The sequence below is a fragment of the Capsicum annuum genome, chromosome 3 (genome assembly GCF_002878395.1).
Source record: "Capsicum annuum cultivar UCD-10X-F1 chromosome 3, UCD10Xv1.1, whole genome shotgun sequence".
In the NCBI taxonomy this organism is placed as follows: domain Eukaryota; kingdom Viridiplantae; phylum Streptophyta; class Magnoliopsida; order Solanales; family Solanaceae; genus Capsicum; species Capsicum annuum.
In genome coordinates, this window is record NC_061113.1 from 14198603 (window position 1) to 14219804 (window position 21202).

Below are 21202 nucleotides of genomic sequence, written 5' to 3' on the forward strand. Positions count from 1 at the left end.
TGACAGTGAGTAGTAAAAATAGGCCGGATTTTCTGGTTTTGGACCACTGGTTAATCGATGCGCGGAATAAGATAAGTAAGAATATTTTATTAGAATAGTTTATCCGACCTTTTATGTGCGATAATAGTTTCATCTTTTCGATACATATGTAATATGATAAAAATGGGTGAATATATGGCCCAGTGTGATAGTGAGTATAGTGTAAAACCGGTTTGACTATTATCGTTTTACAAGATGGAATGTTGGCCACTCAAGAACGATCACGTTCAACTGATTAATATAGTGGAAAGAGGATGTCAGATTAATGTGTAAGCAGACTAGGAGAAATATGATTAAAATGATGTCATATGGGTCAAGGTGGGAGTGGTCTTCGTAACAGACAAGATGAGAGAATGAGGTTGAAATGGTAGAGCATGTAAAGAGGAGGTACGCCAATAAGGAGATGTGAGAGATTGATTATAGTAAGAGTTAGGGGAGGTAGATGTAGGTCTAAGAAAAATTACGAAAATGTGATTTAACATAAAATGACACAACTTCAATTCACCTAACTGAGGTCGACCTAACTCTAGATATGAAATTGTGATATCTTGTGGATGTCGAATATGAGGTAGAAGGTTTGTAAGTAGCCATGTGTTGTTGCTATGGGAGAGGGTATGGTGCGGTGCGGGTTTTAAGCTATGTGGGGCGGTGTGGGTTTTAAGTTATACGGTGCGGTGCAGGTGCGGGGAGGGTTAAAGTAATTTTTTTTTAAAATGGTGCGGTGCGGTGCGGGTATATGCAGGTTTAAATTAAAAAAATCTAAAAATTAGTATTGTTCTCGTAAATATACCTGAAATTATATGTATTATTTACTTAAAATTTTGTGATACTTAAAAAGACATGTATAAACTACAAATAAATAATTTTATAGTAGCTTTTTTAAAATCTCTATTCATTTTAATAAAAATATGATATTTGATTATTACTTGTACACGTTATACTTTTTGAAATTTTTATAGTGAAAAGTGATATAATAGAAATTAGTTATTATTTCCTAGTTGTAGATTTGAAAATATAATGATTTTCAATGGAGTTACTAATTTTTCAAAAAAAAAAAGGAAAAAATAAAAATATGGAGCAGTGCGGTGCGGTTATGCGTGGGTATGAATGTGAGACGGGTTTAAAGGTGATGCATGCGGTGCGGTTTTAGAAAAAACCCGCACCGCACCATTGTCATCCCTAGGCAAGGGGCCGAGCTAGCCCCATCTCCTCTCATCTTTATTCTTGTTGCTTCATTTGCGTATTTTGATATTTTACTGTCATATTTTCTTTTTTGTAATTCTGCTTCAAATATCTCTTCTCGTTGAAGTCGAGGTCTAAAGAAAACAACCTCTCCGTCTTGAGATACATATGATTGAGTCAAAGGTCTGATAACATTATGTACTATTATGTAACCAGTTTCAGCACAGATAAATCCACGTGCAAGAAGTAACTACTCATCAAGGTTAGAAAAATGAAAAGCAATTCGTACAAATAAATTCATGCAGAGCTTCATTTGTACATTTAAAATGATTGAGATTTCGAGAGTGGTTCAGAATTTAAAATTTATAAATTCCAGAATTTCTTTGAGTTATTAGATTTTAAATAATAATTTACATGAATTTTTACAAAAGGTTGAAAGGAAAAATGAGTGACTTTATGTTGCCGTCTTATTTAAAAACTTTGAGAAAAAAATAATACCTGGCCAGCTCAATTATAACCATCAAACAGAAAAGGTAAGTTTGTCTCGAATATTTAGGCCCCGTTTGGCTATGAAAAAAAGAGGTACGATTTTTTCGAATATTTATTTATTGACGAAAGAGATGAATAAGTAGGACATGCGAATTGTAACCATAAGAACATATTCAGTGAAATTTCACAAGTGAAGTCTAGGGGGCAGCGTGTATGCAGACCTTAACACTATCTCATAGAGGTAGAGAGACTGTTTTCGGCTCAACTGCAACAAATTCATGTACAAGAAGAGGTAAACACTAAAATAAACATAAGGGAAGTAGAGCAAAACATACTACAAAGAAACAAGAACAAGATAATGCGATAATTGCAACACAATAAAAAAAAAAATGATCATGGGCGGAGCCACATCTTAGGCAAAGGGTGGTCCGGTGCACACCCTTCACCAGAAAATTATGTGGTATACAAAGGTTAAATGTTTGATATTATGAGTGTTCATTTTTTTGCACTTCATTAACACAAATTAAAAGAAAATTTACATACTCCTCGTCAAATTTTTAACTCCGTCACTGCAGACGATGATAGATAACAAAGAAACACAATAAAAAATAACAGACGATGATAGATAACAAAAAGGACTACAAAAATACGGCTAGTACGACGACAAACACCACCAGCCTAAACCCTTGAAAAAGCAACACAACACTACGCTACAGAATAACCTTCTATCCTAATAAGCGTCCTCCACACACTCATATATCTAAAATGATCATGTCCTAGGTTACTTGGAGCTGCACCATGTAATGTTTCTGTTAACTAGCAGAAACAGTACTAATTCATTAAAACTCTATTAATAAATTAAAAGACACACTATAAACTTACTTCTCAGCTATAATACATAATCTGCATGTAGAACTAAAGCACATTTGCACAAGAAAAATATCACTGAAACTGACAGGAAGAATATATTTCTCCCACAATACATTTACAATCTTTATTTACAAATGATATCAAACTGCAGAAAATACCAACAATAGGTAGAAAAGGGCAAAGTATACATTTGTTTTGCTTTATAATTTATAGAACACAGCAAAGTATTATAGCAAATAGATGTTCACTATAAACACACATAGATCAAGATTATATACTTCTTGACATGTTAAACAGCATATAAACGTAGAACAAGCTCGATTTCAGCGCGACAGACCGGGCATCCCCAGCTTTTGGCTTTAATCTCGTTCAAACATGACATGCACCCAGCCATATGTCCACATGGTACACAAGCACCCTCTATTGGGGATTCATAGCATATGATACACGATGAAGCAGTCCTCGAACAACCTTCATCGTGTGTTTTCTTTGATGAGTTCTCCGTTGTTGCAGAAGATGAATCTGCAAAACTAGACTCAGATGAACTAGTTTGTGATGGGGCTTCATCACCTATGACCAAATTTTCGATTGGTGGTGCTGACGGTACAACAACTTCAGGGGTACTAACGCGGATATTTAGAGTCAGTCTTGAATGCCTCGTCTGGAAACATGCAATTAGTAGTCAATGATCATTTTTGCGCGTAAATCATATGTTTGAATGGATACATCCTATGTTGCTCAGACGCTTCAACAATATCGTTGGGAGTGTGTTGGGATCATCCAAAAGCCATACATTCTTGGAGGATCAAACGCGGGTACGACAACATTTTGGAGTGTCTTAGCAACATAGGATATATCTGAGACTGACACGGACGGATTACCTGCTTATTGTTTGGCCATAAAGAAGCCATTCTACTAAGAGGCTGCTGTCTAGACGATGATTCATTGTTTTGCCGATGCAGTTCCTTCAATGCATGTTCTCTGTTCACTTTACTAATTTCCCGTTCAACTTCTGGTCTTAAACATTCCAGCTCGCGAAGTACATCCAGTAGTTTCTTAAATTACATCACAGTTGTAACGATTTAACATCCACGAGGACAAATATGCAAACTAGTGCAAGTTTCACCTGAATTAAGTATTAGAGACATCGCTTCAATTACCTTTTTGTAATATATCTTTTCTCTATGATTTGAAGTACTGTATTCTCGGTGGAAAGGCATAGTTTCTGTTATAAGACTGAAAACAAGAAGAGAAATATTTCAGATGTCACTCATATATATATAGGAGTTTTAACGCCTCTAGACGTTATCAACATCAATATGGAAAATGTTTGTTTACCTGGCGTATCTGAGTTGCAGAATGTACAGATCTATGATGTTGTTCTCCTGCCGATAAATGCTTGCCTAGAGGAAAACGAAGCACCACTTTAACCTCAATAAAACAACACCAACTCAGAGTTAAGCAATGCCGATAAAAAGCACTTGCAAAGAATGATCAAACTAAGGAGTATGTTTTCGTCTCTCAAGAAGTTTTAACAGATTTCATTTGCATAGACGAAATTATACTACACATACCTGAACCTAACTGAACAATCGAAGCTACTATAAATTTTACAAAGTAGCAGGAAGGATGGTGCAAACAACTTTTCTTTAAACAGTGATGTTGGTTTAACATGTTACCTCCTTAATATTCTTGTCTGCATTCACCTATAATACATCGACTACCATCAACTTTCCAAAGCTATTAGATTTACTCTTTCCACCTAGCGCGTTACACCAACAGAAAACAAATGAACCCCAAGCATCAACAAGGCCTGAAGCATTAAGCCACAGCAACCCAAACCTTAGATTTCTTTATTTCACCCTTATCCTGTTAATACTCGGTGGTTAGCTAGTAGTGCAATATAGTTCTACTCTAATTCTTGAGCTTCTATGCAGCACTGTTAACGCGAAATATAAATTTATTTGTTATTCATTGCAATAAATGGTAGATATAAACTCATAACTTCAAGAATATAAACTGCTTCTATGTCTACGATATAAATGACAAGATGAATTTGGTAGAGATGTAGCATTAATAGTCCATCTTGTTAATTCTCCCACACATTTACCATCTTCACATCTCACTTCTTATAAGAACATGGAAATTGAAACTAGAAGGCTTGCAAGAACACAACAAAAGCAATTCATGCATATAGATATGATTTGATTCTATATATGTTCAACATTACATGCATAGGGAGGTTTGCTGTTTTCAAGGGAAGAGATACAAAGATCTAATTTTCCTATCAAAAAAGGAAGATACATACTTTAAATATCCCCTTCAGGATAATGCGATGACAACAGCGTCATATCTATTGAAATCACACAAGTGGGGTCTGGGGATGGCATACACATATATACCTACCCTTACCTTTTGTGGAGCTAAGAGGTTGTTTCCGAAGGACCCTTGGATCAAGTGCAATAAAGCAAAGAGGTTATGAAAAGAAAACCGGAAGTGAAGAAAAAACGGCAACTAATAAGGAAAGTTGTGCAGAGCATTCAGAAAAAGAACAGTAGTAAATAACAAAATAGCACGATAACTGAAACATTTGTAATAGAAATGAAGATTCCAAACTAAAATTAACTACCATATGAGAGATGTGGTTTAAATTACAAGGGTCAAACAATTTTATTTTTAAGTTGATCTCAAATATTAATACACTCAAATATAATCATGTATCTGGAATCATAATAACTAGACTATATTTACCAGAAAGCAACGTCGAGATTTCAACTTTATGAATTCTGAAATTTAGAACGATCACTGAAAATACTAATAACCCCCTACATATTTTTGACACTAATAAATCACTTAAATCAAATACATCGTTCGAACAAAAGTTACTATATATGTAGTACTCAATTATAATTTCGAGAGTCAAATAATGTAATTTTGACGGTGACTATTTATATTTTATAAATAGTAATGATACCTTTTTGAGAAGATTATGAGCTATCTTATAGTAATATTGGAGTGGAATACGATGATCAACTTCCAACTTTCTTGTTGCTTCTATTATGTTTATTGGTTTCTTCCCTGAACTCATTTTCAGGTGACTAAAAATTCTGAATTAGTGGAAAATGGAAATTTAAATGTGAAGAGAATGAGCAGTGAAATTCCCTGAGGCCAATGACAGCCACCATCAACTAATCTATATGACTTTTGGTGTGAGTGGCAACAACGTAGTAGTAACTATTCTCTTTTTGTTTATTTCCAATTTTTTAAACAACCGGTAGGTTCGGCGAATAAACTTTGTAAAGTCAAAGCTATCGCTATAGTTATAATGTTTGTTCGAAAATTTGATGATTATTATAGAGATATGCATATTGTTATGTGACGTTCAGATCTCAGTTAATTGTTATAAATAAAAGTATGTAAAATTGGAAAGAGCATGAATATGAAAAAGACAAATATTAGTAGCAATTTATTCAGTGAAGTTGTGAAGTAATTGATGTGCATCATTTAAGTATAATCTTTTACTTTTAATTAGATATTTGTACTTGAAATTTATTGTGTGCATGACATTAATGATTATTATCATAATATTTTAATTATTTATTTTGTACATGATATATTTCTTACAAAATACTGTGAGATAGTATTTGATTATGTTGTTATAGCGAAGTGATTTTACAAAGAGTACCTATATAATAAACGTCATTGCTATTATAGGTAGAATGACGTTATAGAGAAGTAAATTAATATGAAAAATTAATTTCAGAGAAAATCAGGCCGCTATAGTAAAATGTCATTATAGAGAAGTAAATTAATATGAAAAATCAATTTCAGAGAAAATTAGGCCACTATAGTAAAATGTCGTTATAATGAAGCAACATCGTAGAGAGGTTTGACCGTATTTTTATTTAGGTAGTCCACAAAGAGTAGGAGGTCACGGGTTAAAGGGAGCCATGGAGTAATCGGTAAAGTTCTCTCCATGTGACTCGTAAGTCACGAGTTCAAGCCGTGGAAACGACCCCTTAAGAAATATTAGATGAGACTGCATACAATAGACCATTTTGCGGTCCAAACATTTCTCTGACTCTGCACACAACAGAAATTTTAGTACATCAAACTGTCTTTTTTCTTAGTCCACAAAGAGTAGAAGATGAGAAAAAAGTAAGAGCTGGGAAAGGGATTACAAAGTAAAAATTGAACTCTCATTAACAAGATGAAAGTTGAAACAATAATGAGATTCATGAAGAAATTGAGATGAATAGATTGAAATTCAGAGTTATGATATGTTTTGAAAACAGGAGCGGAGCCAACCTTCTGTTCAGGGGTTCGGCCGAATTTCCTTCGACGGAAAAATATATTATTTATACATAATTAAAATTATTTTTTATGTGATTATAGTAGGTGTTGAATCTTCTTCGACTAAATTTTCTTTGAATATGAAATCTCTTTTGTTGAAATCCTCGCTCCGCCTCTATTTGAAAAGATAATTCTTTTCTCATCTTACATGGAGAGGAAAGATAATTCTCTTTTTGTTAATTTCCAATTTTTTAAACTACCGGTCGGTTCGGCGAATAAACTTCGTATAGTCAAAGCATAACTACACTGATAATGTTTGTTCGAAAATTTGATGACCATTATAGAGATATGCATGTGGTGTTATACATGTATATTGTTATTTGATATTTAGATCTCAGGTAATCGCTGTAAATAAAAGTATGTAAAATTAGAAAGAGCAGGAATATGAAAAAGATAAATATTAGTAGCAATTTGCTCGTGAAGTAATTGACGTGCACCATTTAAATATAATCTTTTACTTTTAATTAGATATTCGTACTTGAAATTTATTGTGTGCATGACATTAATAATTATTGACATAAATTATTCGATTATTTATTTTATACATGATATATTTCTTACAAAATACTGTGACATAATATTTGATTATGTTGTTATAGCGAAGTGATTTTACAAAGAGTACCACTATAATAAACGTCATTGCTATTATAGGTAGAATGACGTTATAGAGAAGTAAATTAATATGATAAATCGATTTCAGAGAAAATTAGACCGTTATAGTAAAATATCGTTATTATGAAGCGACAAAATAGAGAGGTCTGACCGTATTTTTATTTAGGTAGTCCACAAAGAGTAGGAGGTCATGGGTTAAAGGGAGTCATGGAGTAATCGGTAAAGTTTCCTTCATGTGACTCGTAAGTCATGAGTTCAAACCGCGAAAACCCTTAAGAAATATTAGGTGAGATTGCATATAATAGACCATTTTGTGCTCCAAACATTTATCTACTTTGCACACAATAAAATCTTTAGTACATCAAACTGTCCTTTTTCTTAATCCACGAAGATCAGAAGATGTGAAAAAGTAAGAGCGGGAAAAGGAATTACAAAGTGAAAATTAAACTCTCATCGACAAGGTAGAAGTTGAAACAATAATGAGATTCACGAAGAAATTGAGATGAATAGATTGAAATTCAGAGTTATGATATGTTTTGAAAAGATAATTCTTTTCTCATTTCTTTTCTATACAATAGAAGCACTGGTTTCGAGCAGTGGTTCATCAATTACTATATTACCTCTAACTATTCCGTAATTTACTATATTAGTCCTAATTAATTATTATAATTTATTTATGTATTAGAATTAATAATATTTTTTTATTATATTACCCCTAATTCATTATTATAAATCATTTATATATTAGAATTAATAATATTTAATTACAAAAATAAATATTTATGACATTTGTTGCAGCTGCTTTAACCGTAATTTTACTATATCATCCCCAATTAATTATTATAAGTCATTTATGTATTAAAAATTAATAATATTTAATTTAAAAAATAGATGACATGCCTGCCTATATTACCCCTAATTGCACCGTGATTATTATATTACCCCTAATTAATTATTATAAGTTATTTATATATTATAATTAATAATATTTAATTAAAAAAAATATTTATAACGTTTGTTTCAGCTGCTTTAATCGTGATTTTACTATAGCATCCCTAATTAATTATTGTAAGTCATTTATGTATTAAAAAATTAATAATATTTAATTTAAAAAATAGATAACATGTCTGACTATATTACCCCTAATTTCTTCGTGATTTATTATACCACCACTAATTAATTATTATAAGTCATTTATATATAAGAATTAATAATATTCTTTTACTACATTACCCTAATTAATTATTATAAGTCATTAATATATTAGAATTAATAATATTTAATTTAAAAATAGATATTTATGACGTTTGTTTCAACTGCTTTAACCGTGATTTTACTATATCATCCCTGGTTAATTATTATAAGTCATTTATGTATTAAAAAATTAATAATTTTAATTAAAAAAATCAGCTACTTTGTCATTTACTATATTACCCCTAATTGCTCTGCGATTTACTATATTACCCCTAATTAATTATTATAAGTCATTTATATATTAGAATTAATAATATTTTTTTATTATATTATCCTTAATTAATTATTATAAATTATTTATTTATTAGAATTAATATTATTTAATTAAAAAATATGTATTTATGACGTTTGTTTCAGTTGCTTTAACCGTGATTTTACTATATCATCCCTAATTGATTATTATAACTCATTTATGTATTAAAAATTAATAATATTTAATTAAAAAAATCAGTTGCTTCGTCATTTACTATATTACCATAATTGCTTAGTGATTTATTATATTACCGCTAATTAATTATTATAAGTCATTTATATATTAGAATTAATAATATTTTTTATTATATTACCCCTAATTAATTATTATAAGCCATTTATATATTAAAATTAATAATATTTAATTAAAAATAGATATTTATGACGTTTGTTTAAACTGCTTTAACCGTGATTTTACTATATCATCCCTAATTAATTATTATAAGTTATTTATGTATTAAAAAATTAATAATATTTAATTAAAAAATAGATGACATGTCTGCCTATATCATCCCTAATTGCTCTGTGATTTACTATTACCCTGAATTAATTATTATAAGTCATTTATATATTAGAATTAATAAAAAAAAATTATTATATTACCCCTAATTAATTATTGTAAGTCATTTATATATTAGAATTAATAATATATAATAAAAAATAGATATTTATGACGTTTGTTTAAACTGCTTTAACCGTGATTTTTACTATATCATACCTAATTAATCATTATAAGGCATTTATGTATTTAAAAATTAATAATATTTAATTAAAAAAAATCAATGGCATGTCTGTTGCAACTCCTTCAACCATAATTTTGCTAAATATCGCTTATAATTAATTAGTATGAGTCATCTAAGTGTCAAAAATTTAATCATATTTTTTAAAAAATAAAATAGACAAAAAATAATAAATTAACTCTTGTATTAAATTAAGTTGAACTCCTTCAACCATGATTTTACTGTATCACCCCTAATTAATTATTATAAGTCATTTATGTATTAAAAAATTCATAATATTTAATTAAAACATTAGTTTCGACATGGCTGCTTCAAGAGCTGTGCCGTGATTTTACTATCCCACCCCTAATTATTATTATAAGTCATTTATGTATTAGAAAATTAATAATATTTAATTAAAACAAGAAAAAATACGTTTATGACATGTTTGTTGGAGCTGCTTCAACCATAATCATCTTTGAGAAGATGATCAAAGACTTTGTTGTTAATTGAAGTATCTTTTGTTTCAGTTTTTGTATGAAATAATCCTCTGAATATTAATTCTACATCTTTTCTATATTTTGTAACAGGTCTCAATCTTATCATCAAACAATCAAAATAACTCGATTACATGACACATCATACTAAAAGTTCACTCCTTATTGAGTACCGTCAAATAGTTATTATTTAAAAAATTATCGTTTTAAATCAATATACATTTATATTTGTATCTCATCAATATCGAATATTAATACTAAAAAATGTTTATAGTGTTGCCTCGTGCTGACACGGGCCATGCACTCTAGTCTTACATAGAGAGGAAAGAAATCTACTAAACTTGTAATAAGATAAAGTCGAAGGTAATTTTAAATATAATTAAAGTAGACTAGTAAGTTCAGTCATTTTTTCCTTTAAAAAGATAAAATTAGCATATTAAATTATAGTGTTTCAAGATTCTAATCCGGTCAAAGCTCCCAATTTCCTATTGGATTTTTGTTAGTCAAAAAGAAAAAAATAAATAAAGAGTGATAAATAATTTAGCCTTTTTCCCAAAATAAAAGGAGATCGAATTTCATTGAAATTTCGATGAATTTGAAGTCACTTAGGGTGTGTTTGCTATGAAGGAAAATGTTTTCCTAGAAATTTTTTTCTTGAAAAACAAGTTAATTTCTTACTTGTTTTCCTATGTTTGGTTGATGGATGGAAAATATTTTTTGGAAAATATTTTGTAATGTTTGGTTGGAAAATGAAAAAATAACTGTCAAAAAATACATTTTAATCTTTAGCTAAATCATAAAAATACATTTTAGAAAAATATTTTTTGATCTCAAAAAATATTTTTTGGGGTGTGTTCGATATGAAGGAGGAGAAATATTTTCTAAAAAAATAAGTTGTTTCTTACTTATATTTAGAGGTGAGCATTTAGTTTGTTCGGTTTGATTGTTGAATATCGGTACGTTTTTTTTGGTTTTTGGATTGACGAAAATAACAATCATAACCAAACCAAAATTATTTCGGTTTGGTTTGATTTGGTTTTTACAGATTCGGTTCGGTTATTTCGTATTTTTATTTTGATTTGAAGATTAAAGTAGTGACCATTTAAAGTTGGTGATTTTTCTAGAAAAATATTTTTTTTTTCAAACTTATTTTTATTCTTAAATATAATTAATTCAACACGAATGAAATAATCATAAATATCGATTTTGCCGAGTCATCACCGTTGGCGTGACGATAAGTGTGTTTTCTAAAAATATTTGTATATATTTAACAAAAAGACTGAGAATGAATATGATAAAAAGGGTGGGATAAGAAAAAAGTTTTAAATGGTAGGGGGTGGGGGTGGGGTGGGGATTGGGGTGGGATATTAAGGGTCGGAGTATGAATGAGTGATTTTGAGAGTTATATGAATATTTCAATTTAATAGTAATGTTGAAAGAGAGTTTTAAAAAATGTTTTCCTTACTTTTTGAAGGGAAGTCATTTTCCTTAATTTTAAGAAAAATGAGTTGATTTAAAAAATATTTTCCAAAACCTGTAAGTCAATCAAACAGGAGAAAACTGAAAAATCCTTCGTACCAAACACACCCTTAATTAATGCAGTCTCTGTCTAAAATTTTCCAAAAAAATAAAAATAAAAAATAGAGGGACTAAAAGTGCAAAACCATCGTCATCTAGATGTATTAGTTTATCTACTTCTCCAATCCTTGTTAATTAAGCAAGCCCCCTCATTTCCTCGTAATGATTCGTTAAATTTTATTTGACCTCTATATAAAATAAATATTTTATTTTTTATTTAGTTTGATAAATAAAAAATTTATTATGTTTTACCTTTTTAATAATAAATAATAGTAATTAAATTTAAAGTTTTGAAAATGATATGAAAATAGTATTTGTTATGAAAATAATACTTGTTATATAGTTTTCTTTTTGATATGAAAATAGTACTACTTGTTATATAGTTTTCTTTTTGATTTGAATGGTATCAGCTTTGATTAATATTTTAAAATTTATTTTTCATTATATTAATTTGTAAAAAGTTATAATTTAATTAATTTAATTTAATTTGAAATAATTAATTAAATTAACTTCAAGAATCAAAATATTACAAATTATATTGACAAATCCCAGTGAAAATAAAGTGATCTCTTCTCATTAATTGTCGTGGAAGGTGACATGTATTTTAAAATTAAAATAATATGAAAGGGAGGAAATATTTATTATTTCGGCCCCCCCGCCCCACAAATTTCCAACACCCAACCGCGTAATTTTAAAGTCAGAAAAAACTTTCTCTTTCCTCAATAATTTTCCCCCAAAATATAAAGAGGAAAATATTTTGTTAATTTTCTTCAATTCTTATTCTTTTTTCATAATCATAATATGGGGCAGCAACAATCGAAAGACGAGCTTCTATATCAACAAGTTAATTATGGAAACATTGAAGGCATTAAATCTCTCCGTAACGAAGGCGCTGGGCTTGAGGTATAATTGATTTGATTTTTTTTTGTGTAATTTAATTTTATATTTTGTCTTTTTTTTTTGAATTAATATGATTTTTTTAATATATATTTATATATTTTGGAGATTTTTGCATTTGTTTAGAATTTTATTGAGAAGTAAGTGGGGGAAAAATTACGAAATTGATGTGATTGAGTGATGAAAGACTATGAATTTAGTTCATTTTTACTTGTTACTTTTCGCTTTACGCTTTACGAGAGTCAGTTTGACTAATTTTGAATGTTTTTAGTTGTCGCCGTAAGCTTCTCGAGAGTCAAACTATATAAATTTTGATATAACATTGTAAGATGAATTTTTCATCATATTAATATAAGAAGATTGCAACTTATAGTATTTTTTGTATATTTTCTGAATTTTTAATTTTAAATATTAAATTAATCTACTTCAATTTAGCTTCAAAGTTTAGTTAAATTGACTTTCGTAAAGCAAAATGTGACAAGTAAAAATGAATAGAAGGAGTATTAGATTAATTCAACATTTTTAATTTAGGTGTTTGATAATTATATGAAAAATACTATAAGTTGCAATCCTTTTCGTATTAATATAATTTAAAAAATTACACTTTAAAATGTTGGTCAGAGAGCATGTAGTTTGACTCTTGGAAAAATGAAGTGTGACAATTAAAAGTGAACGGAGGAAGTAATGTTGATGGTTGACTGAACTAAATTTAGGATTTTAATAGCTGAAGTATGTTTTTTTGGTTGATTATGTATGTATGATGTACTGCTGACTGCTAATCATTTCTGCTCTATTGTGGAAAAAACTTGAAACTTTAGTATGTTTGTGTGTAAACTTATTAATCAATGAATTAAAACTTGATCTAAACTAGTTAGGGTCCGCGTTATGAACGTTGGGTATCTATCCGCTCTATTCCACAAATTCCGTGTGGAGAGGATTCATCATGATTAGACTATCTTTATGCTGGCAGTCCATGTACCTTAACCGTCCTCCTTAATTTGGGTTTACGACCAGTTACCGCATAGATCGTATGTATTCTTTCTTATATGCTAATGTTTTATGTTGTTCGTACTCTTCAAAAATGTTGCTGCACCTGTGTCAGATTCTCTAAAAATACACAAGTTTTAGAGAATCCAATAGAGTCCTAGTAGCATTTTCGGAGAATCCGAACAACAAAGCTTATAATGATAAGAATATTACAGGAATTTGTTGTTATAATGTGTTAAATATCTTGATTTCAGTGGCTAGATAAGGAAGGGAAGACACCATTGATTGTGGCGTGCATGAATCCTGAACTTTACAATGTAGCAAAAACTTTGATAGAATTGGGTGCCAATGTCAATGCTTACCGTCCAGGTAATGATCTTCTCTATTTTTATATACTAAGACGGTAAATTGTGGTTGTGACTTAATGGGGAAAATATTTGTGTAATAATGGAGTAAGTAAAAGAAAGACTAACTCATGGGGCTGATTGACATGTATATCTTTTGTGTTTACGTGGCTGGGGACATGAGTGTTTCGACATTACTTGTTAGACTTCATGTTAAGTCCCTTGATTCTTGCATCTATTTTACGAGAAAGTTATCAATGCTAATGTTTTTTGGGAATGATAACAGTATGATCATTCTAGTGTTATGAAATTGTAATTTATTTGTATAAGAGAAACTCCCCCATTGGCCCCACCTCAACATATTTTACACACTTTAATTTCATTCATCATAACATTCTTCTCCTTTTATCTTGATAGGATATTTGTTCCCCTCAAGCATATAAAGTAATGGTAGTTTTTATTTTATTGTAGTGGTGATGTTATCTATTCAGTGTACTGTTTTACCTGCTGACATTTGCATTATCGCTTAGGCATTAGAACAACTTGTTAACTGTGATATTGTTAGTTGGCAATGAATATTAATTTAGTGTTTGCAATTACTAAAGTTGAGTATTTCCAAATACTAGCTTGTCCACTAGTATTTGCAAATACTGGTGATATATTGAAAAACTTGTTTGAGAAAAACTTCAGTTAAATAATAATTTTCTCGCAAATCTTCTATCTTTTTTCCTAGTGAAATCCATGTCGAAGCACCTTAACTTCCAAATACACTTTCTCAACTTCGGTTTCAAATACTCTAATTTTCAACCTCAACCAATATTGTCCAAACACCTACTTCCAACTTCAAACTTCTTGTGTTAATCTGTTGTTAATGAAAGTATATCATCTACTTTGAAGATATGGATGGAGTAATAATTTGGAATAGCCAAATCATGTGCATATTTAGTATCTCTCAATTTCAATGGAGATTAACCTTTCGTTCTTTAATTCAAGCAATTGTGCATAATAATAACATAGGTTATTACTAGAAAATTTAAATGCTTTGATTTTACCTGCCTCTATTTTCATCTAGATTCAGATGAAGTGTCCTGAATTTATCAGGATACTTGTATTACATTTGTTTAAAATTTCCAAATTTATTTCGTCACACCAAAAAATGTGCATTCACCTCTTAAGTAGGAAACAATGCTTGTTATTTACATAATCAGTGCTGGTCAACTGTTCTGTATATAATGGATATCTATTTGATCCTTTAACACCTTTATGTACATCTTTAGGTCGTCATGCGGGGACTCCTCTACATCATGCTGCAAAAAGAGGTCTTGAGCAGACGGTTAAGTTACTCCTTTCACATAGAGGTATTCTTCTTAAACTGGTACATTTGTTGAATGATTCTTTTATGCTATCAGTCCCTTTTTGACTTGTTTGATCTCGTTCTTGTCTCATGTGTTTTAAGCAAATGCGTTGATAATGAATGATGACTGCCAAACTCCCCTTGATGTTGCCAGAATTAAAGGTTTCAGCAATGTTGTCCGTGCAATTGAGGTATATGTTCACACTTCAGTTTTATGTTTTTAATTCAATTGTTCAACTTATGCAAGGATAATGTTCTAATTTTCTCCTTTCACAATGTCATCCTTCTTTTTCATGTGTGTTTAGAGCCAGATTTGCTTATTTTCTGGTTGGCTACGAGAACTTTACGGGCCTGGATTCCTTGAACTATTGGCGCCACAGTTGCTTAGTCGGAAAGTGTGAGTATAATGTTCATTTTATTATCACTATAAAATTGTTTTAAGTAGAGTCATTTGTAGGGTGTTTCTTTCAGACTTGACTAATGTATCTTCACGTGGTTATATTTAATAAAATTATTTACTTTCAGACTTCTTAGATTGGTCTCACACCATCTCATATAGTTTTTTCCCTTCTTTTGGCTTGTTATCCAATGTATTGCATCATTGTTGCTTGGTGCTCATGATAAAGAAATGGACCTTGGGCCTAACTCAACCTCAAGAGCTATCCAATGTCCATTTCTTTATCATGGTATCAGAGCCAGGTTCACCCAGTTCATTGTTTCCGATGTTGGGTCCCCCCTCTTATATTGTCCATGCTCCAGATGTCCAGCCCTGGGCGTGCGGGGGGTGTTTGAGTCCCACATCGGTGGGTTAAAGGGTCCTTGGTCTCCTTATATGGTCTTGGGCAATCCTCCCCTCATGAGCTAGCTTTTGAGGTTGAGTAAGACCCAATGTCCATTTCTTTATCATGGTGTAATAGTCCCACCCCCAGTAAGGGGAATCCTTCCTAAGAAAGAATTTTGTCCGTTTTGTTGAATCTTATTTCTACTGCTACCGATTTTTTTACAGTTCAATAATTTGCTCTTGCCTTTTATTCAAGTTTTTACCATTATTTCAAAATGGACTTATGATGATTCCACATTTTTGTAGGTGGGTGGTTGTCATACCATGCGGTTCCCGTAATCTCAGAAAGCCTTTCAAGTTGGAGCTTGCTATATATTCAGCTGTACAGGTAACTTTGGTTTTCTAATCTTTTACAATGTATATGGTGGGAACTAATTTTTTTTTTGATGACTGGGTTATTTCTTGTCTGTCATAGGTCTATGCAGAGAGCATATACTAAACGTACTATATCTAAATTTTTATTCATTCAATGATCATAGGTAATACTGGATTTACAAAGTAGATTCATATACCTGGCTTCAGGTGTTAAGCAATGAGCTGAATTCATATTTTTTCCTCTTAGTCCTAGTCCTGGATGGTTTCCTTGGAATGCCTCTTAAAAAAACTTAAGAAATTTACCATCTCTACTCATAAAAGTGTACTTTTGATAAACCACATCATTTATGAATGAACAAAATTTGATCATTATTATTTTGCAAAATTTTCAGGTGGACTTACTACATTGTGAGTCTTGACATTCTTTCTTTTGCTAATAGATTACATTCTTCCCTACCTCTGGGTTCTTTTTTGGTCAGAAAAGACAAGATCCCCCGTTTTCATGTTTTCTTTCCTGATTGCTGCTCACGTCATATGCTTCCCAAATGGGCATGGAAAAGCAATTTGTTTGTTGTTCTGAGAAGTTCAATGGTTCATGCTATTAACTTATGTAGAGCTATATCTTGACCAGGATGCTCAGCCGCGCACAATAGTTGCTCTGTGGAAGGCCAATATGGAAGAACCACATTTCAGCCAGCCTGATTCAGCAGTTATCATATCCGATATTTCAAACAGTAATTTCCTACGTTCTTCAACCAGAGTTCTTATAGCTGTAATGAAATATTTCTATTTGAAGATGATTATTTGTTAATTTTCATTATAGTCCCGAGGCGCTGGAGGCGAAGGCGAGGGATAATGCCCTCCCAATTGGTAAAGAATAGTCTGCGAGGAGCTAGGAGTAAGTACATTGTATTCTGATCTAGCAAAAGTCCCCCAAAAGAATTGGGGTGACATAGTTGTAACTAGGAAAAGGGCTAAGCAATTTTTATTAAGTGTGAAAGTCACAATAAGGCAGTTCTATCACTTAAAAATATGTTGGCAGCTGTAGTTCTCCAACTACAGTATGTGCTAGTGTCTACACATATAGTGATATATATAGGCTTTATACATAACCAACCCCTTAAACATGCCAAGATATTCCATTTAGACAATCAAACTAACCTTTTCAATTGAACACCTCAACTCCTAATAAAGTGGCCCAATTAGACGCTTTCGGCTCCAAATTTGGACTTTTTTGCATGTGTTCTCATCCGTCTGTTAAGTAGTTAAGTTAACCACATAAAATGTGTCCTTTTTTTATAATTATGTGTTTGTCTCGATAAGTTGTAAAATCATATAAATTGTTTACTTGAGGTTGATGTGTATGGCTAAAGGAGATGACATATTTTCTGCAGTTAACTAATAGGCGAATGACAACACACGCAAAAGTTTTTTCAAATTTTGAATCGGAAGTGTCTGGAGCACTTTATTAGGAGTTAAAGTGTTTGATTGGAACATGACTTAGTTCGAGTGTCTAAATGGAATATCTTGACAAGATTAAGAGACATTTTCTATGTATTAGGCCTATATATATGGGGCTTCCCCTCACTTGTGGGAATACACTTGGTATGTTGCTGTTGTTGGGTTTGAGAACTAGTTATACGACTATTCAAATTTGCTGAGAGCTTATTCAAGTCAGTTAGAAATGTTCCAGCTGTTCTAATCAATTGCTAAGGTCGCTTTCTAAGTTTATGCTTAAATCTTATTGGTCAAATTTACTCCTGGGTGTCTGAAATGATAATACTTTTGCATGTAATTCTCATACTATTGTTTACATACTTAAGCATCTGAGATCCGTACTGCGTGTTGCTTGTGCAATACCTTCATCTTAGGATTGAAAACATTGTTCAAAAACTTGAGTCTTAACCAAAACTGTCCCTTGTGTTTGTGGTAGGTCTATTTTCATTCTTTCAATATATGTATGAGCTCATATCATGCCTCATGTTTCCTAAAATTTAGCAAATTTAGTCCAACTAGTGGAATGATACTTATTGAACCAAAGAAGTAATGGTGAAACCATTTGCCACTCGCATGAGCACGGTCTAAACGGCCATCCTGTTTTCTTCCCCAATTCTGCCCCTTCTGTGGTGGCATGTGGTTTCATCATTATTTTTTAGTTTTCAGGTCAGTTGGGCCAAAAATGCTCAACTTAAGCAAAAATTAAATGATTTATGTGCTTCAATAACAACAGCAGCCACCCCAGTGGATTCCCACAAGTGGATCTGATGAATGTGTTCAGATGGATGAAAATTAACCTATCCAAAACTAAGAAAAAAATATTGGTTAAAAACTCTCAGAAACATCTCCTAGTTTAAGGATTCGAAGTGATTGTTTCATTTTGTAGAATTGCCCATCTGTCTGTCAGATGATTCCGTTGTTTAAGTCAAAGAACCATTATTTACATAATGCAACTTTATTACTGAGCCACTTCCCCACATCCAAAATGTTGATTGCAGAAGCAAGGATTAAACTTGCAGCGGTCCAGGAAAGCGAAAAACAGCAATTGCAGTCTTTCTGCAATGCATGCAAGGGAATTCCTCAGGTGAAATATCAAACATCCTTTCTCTTCAGAAGCTAAGTTTGCAGTCATGTGTAGATCTACTTCTTGACTTGCCAATTGCTTAATAATTTATTATTATCATGAATTCATAACAAGGACTATGCTACCGTTGAGCTCATTTAAGTGCTTTTTTTAGACATTGGCTAGTTAAAAAACGTATCTTAGCTGCTGTACTGTATATTCAGGTCATGCATCCAGCATTTCCTTTTCGATCTCAAGCCCCAGTCGTCCCTGCAACTGCTCCATCAACCACAGAGGATGTGGAGTTAGCAATGGCTATTAGTGCCTCTCTTCAGTCTGCTTCACAACAAAGACCAACCTATCATGAGAATCACCCAGGATCAGGAACAGAAACATCAGCGAGTTGGACTAACCCTGTTGATGTTGCCAGTCACGGTCATAGCTCTTTTACCGGGGCTTCTTCACAAAAAACTAGTAGTAGTGCCTGTCAAGTCGAGGAAGCCAGTTCAAGTGGCACTCAAGTAGCGCAAGTTCAGGCTTCAAGTGATACGTCGACTGTTGTCCAAGCGATGCCAGAGAATCCGGTTACTGCATCTATCCCAACAGCTCCTCCTCTTACGGATGACATAATAGACAATGGGCCAATTCATTATCCATCAATCGATTCCAGCCCAGTTGACTTGTCTTCTCCAACTGTTCAGAACTCCAAAGCACATGAAAGCAATAATCCTGATGTTGCTTCTTCATCTTGTGTAATATGCTTAGATGCTCCAGTGGAAGGAGCTTGCATCCCTTGTGGACATATGGCTGGATGCATGTCTTGTTTGAATGAAATCAAGGGAAAGAAGTGGGGCTGCCCCGTCTGTCGTGCCAAGATAGATCAGGTGATAAGGCTATATGCTGTTTAATAATTGAAGCAGCAACTGATTGAAGCAGTAAATGTAAGCATTTCTCGAACCTCGTGGCCTCTTATTTGCTTTTGTTTCACTAGATATGATACCAAAATAAATATGTTGAATTATGTCATTTTCTCCCAGTAAATTCCTTCTGAAATATAACCAACTTTTGACTAATCAGCTCTTGTTTAAGTTGATCTTGGGTTCTGCTGTTTGTGTATAACACGTAGTGTTTGTTAGCAAAGGCAATATACTATTACGTATTATTTAGGGCCTTTTCCAGTTTGTAAAAGACAGTGTTATCTACTGTTGAACATTAGATAAGTTCTTGCTGTCATAATTATCAAAAGTGTCAAGAAATATGACCAATTTTGGATCTGATAGGTGTTCTCACTATTCTGTTCAAAATTATTTTTCCACTTAGAACATGCCCTTTGCGTAGCATGTGCGACTACATCTTTGTAGGCCTGTTGACTGTCTCGAGAAGATAGCTTTTAAAGCTATGTCGAGTGCTACCAAATGTTCTGATTTTTCTGAATGCATTTTCAATGTTTGATTATTCTAGAGTGAGAACCTTTGAATATGAAATAAATTAAGCTAATGTCGCTGATTGAAAGACTTGTTGGCTATGAATATGATGGATGTGCCTATGAGAATGCAGTAGTGTCATATTACAAGATTCCTTCGTAGCATCTGACCAATTATATACTCACACTTTGCAGGCGTATGCGGAAGTTTTTCATTATTGAAGATTGCTAGTTTTCTATACACATATATATGCTATTAGTTGTGTTTGGGATTTCCGAAAGGAAGCAAAATGCTACGGTTGTCCTAGTGGTATTCCATCCCAGAGAAGAATGTAAATTTCTTGTCCAGAGAAGTGAAACTGTTTACTGGGATTACAGAAATATCGATACAATCCTGTGAATAATTTTTATTTTTATGAGACCTTTATGTGCAGCTTCAACTTGGTTATTGTGTTGCTAGTATGCTGGTGATGTTTATTCTACCTCAGTGCAGTACAAATGGTCTGCTTATGTACTCATTTCTTTAAATTTGTGATGCATCCAACTAGGCAAGATTCCTCTTTGTGAAAGTCAAATGTTTCTTATGAAGAATATATTTATGATAAAATGTTGTAAATGATATTGTTTCTTAAATCA

The 21202-nt window shown here is 31.9% G+C and overlaps 2 protein-coding genes across 3 annotated transcripts; one reads left to right on the forward strand and one right to left on the reverse strand.

Moving 5' to 3' along the window:
* Positions 1-2635: 2635 nt before the first annotated feature.
* Positions 2636-5789, reverse strand: LOC107854037 (AMSH-like ubiquitin thioesterase 3). Its single transcript, XM_016699040.2, has 5 exons — positions 5555-5789; positions 3919-3983; positions 3741-3816; positions 3462-3635; positions 2636-3241 (listed from the first exon to the last, which is right to left on the reverse strand). The coding sequence occupies exons 1-5, from the start codon at positions 5666-5668 to the stop codon at positions 2870-2872; spliced, it is 801 nt and encodes a 266-aa protein (XP_016554526.2). The 5' UTR covers positions 5669-5789; the 3' UTR covers positions 2636-2869.
* Positions 5790-12502: 6713 nt separating this feature from the next.
* LOC107864186 (putative E3 ubiquitin-protein ligase XBAT35) lies at positions 12503-21202 on the forward strand. 2 transcript variants are annotated; one of them, XM_016710475.2, is made up of 11 exons: positions 12503-12748; positions 13984-14098; positions 15351-15431; positions 15530-15618; positions 15733-15824; positions 16515-16596; positions 17215-17317; positions 17407-17481; positions 19079-19164; positions 19368-20084; positions 20762-21202. In XM_016710475.2, the coding sequence occupies exons 1-10, from the start codon at positions 12647-12649 to the stop codon at positions 20049-20051; spliced, it is 1509 nt and encodes a 502-aa protein (XP_016565961.1). In that variant the 5' UTR covers positions 12503-12646; the 3' UTR covers positions 20052-20084; positions 20762-21202. The 2 variants fall into 2 exon arrangements, with proteins under 2 accessions (XP_016565961.1, XP_016565963.1); XM_016710477.2 differs by lacking the exon at positions 17407-17481 and having other exon boundaries at positions 12523-12748.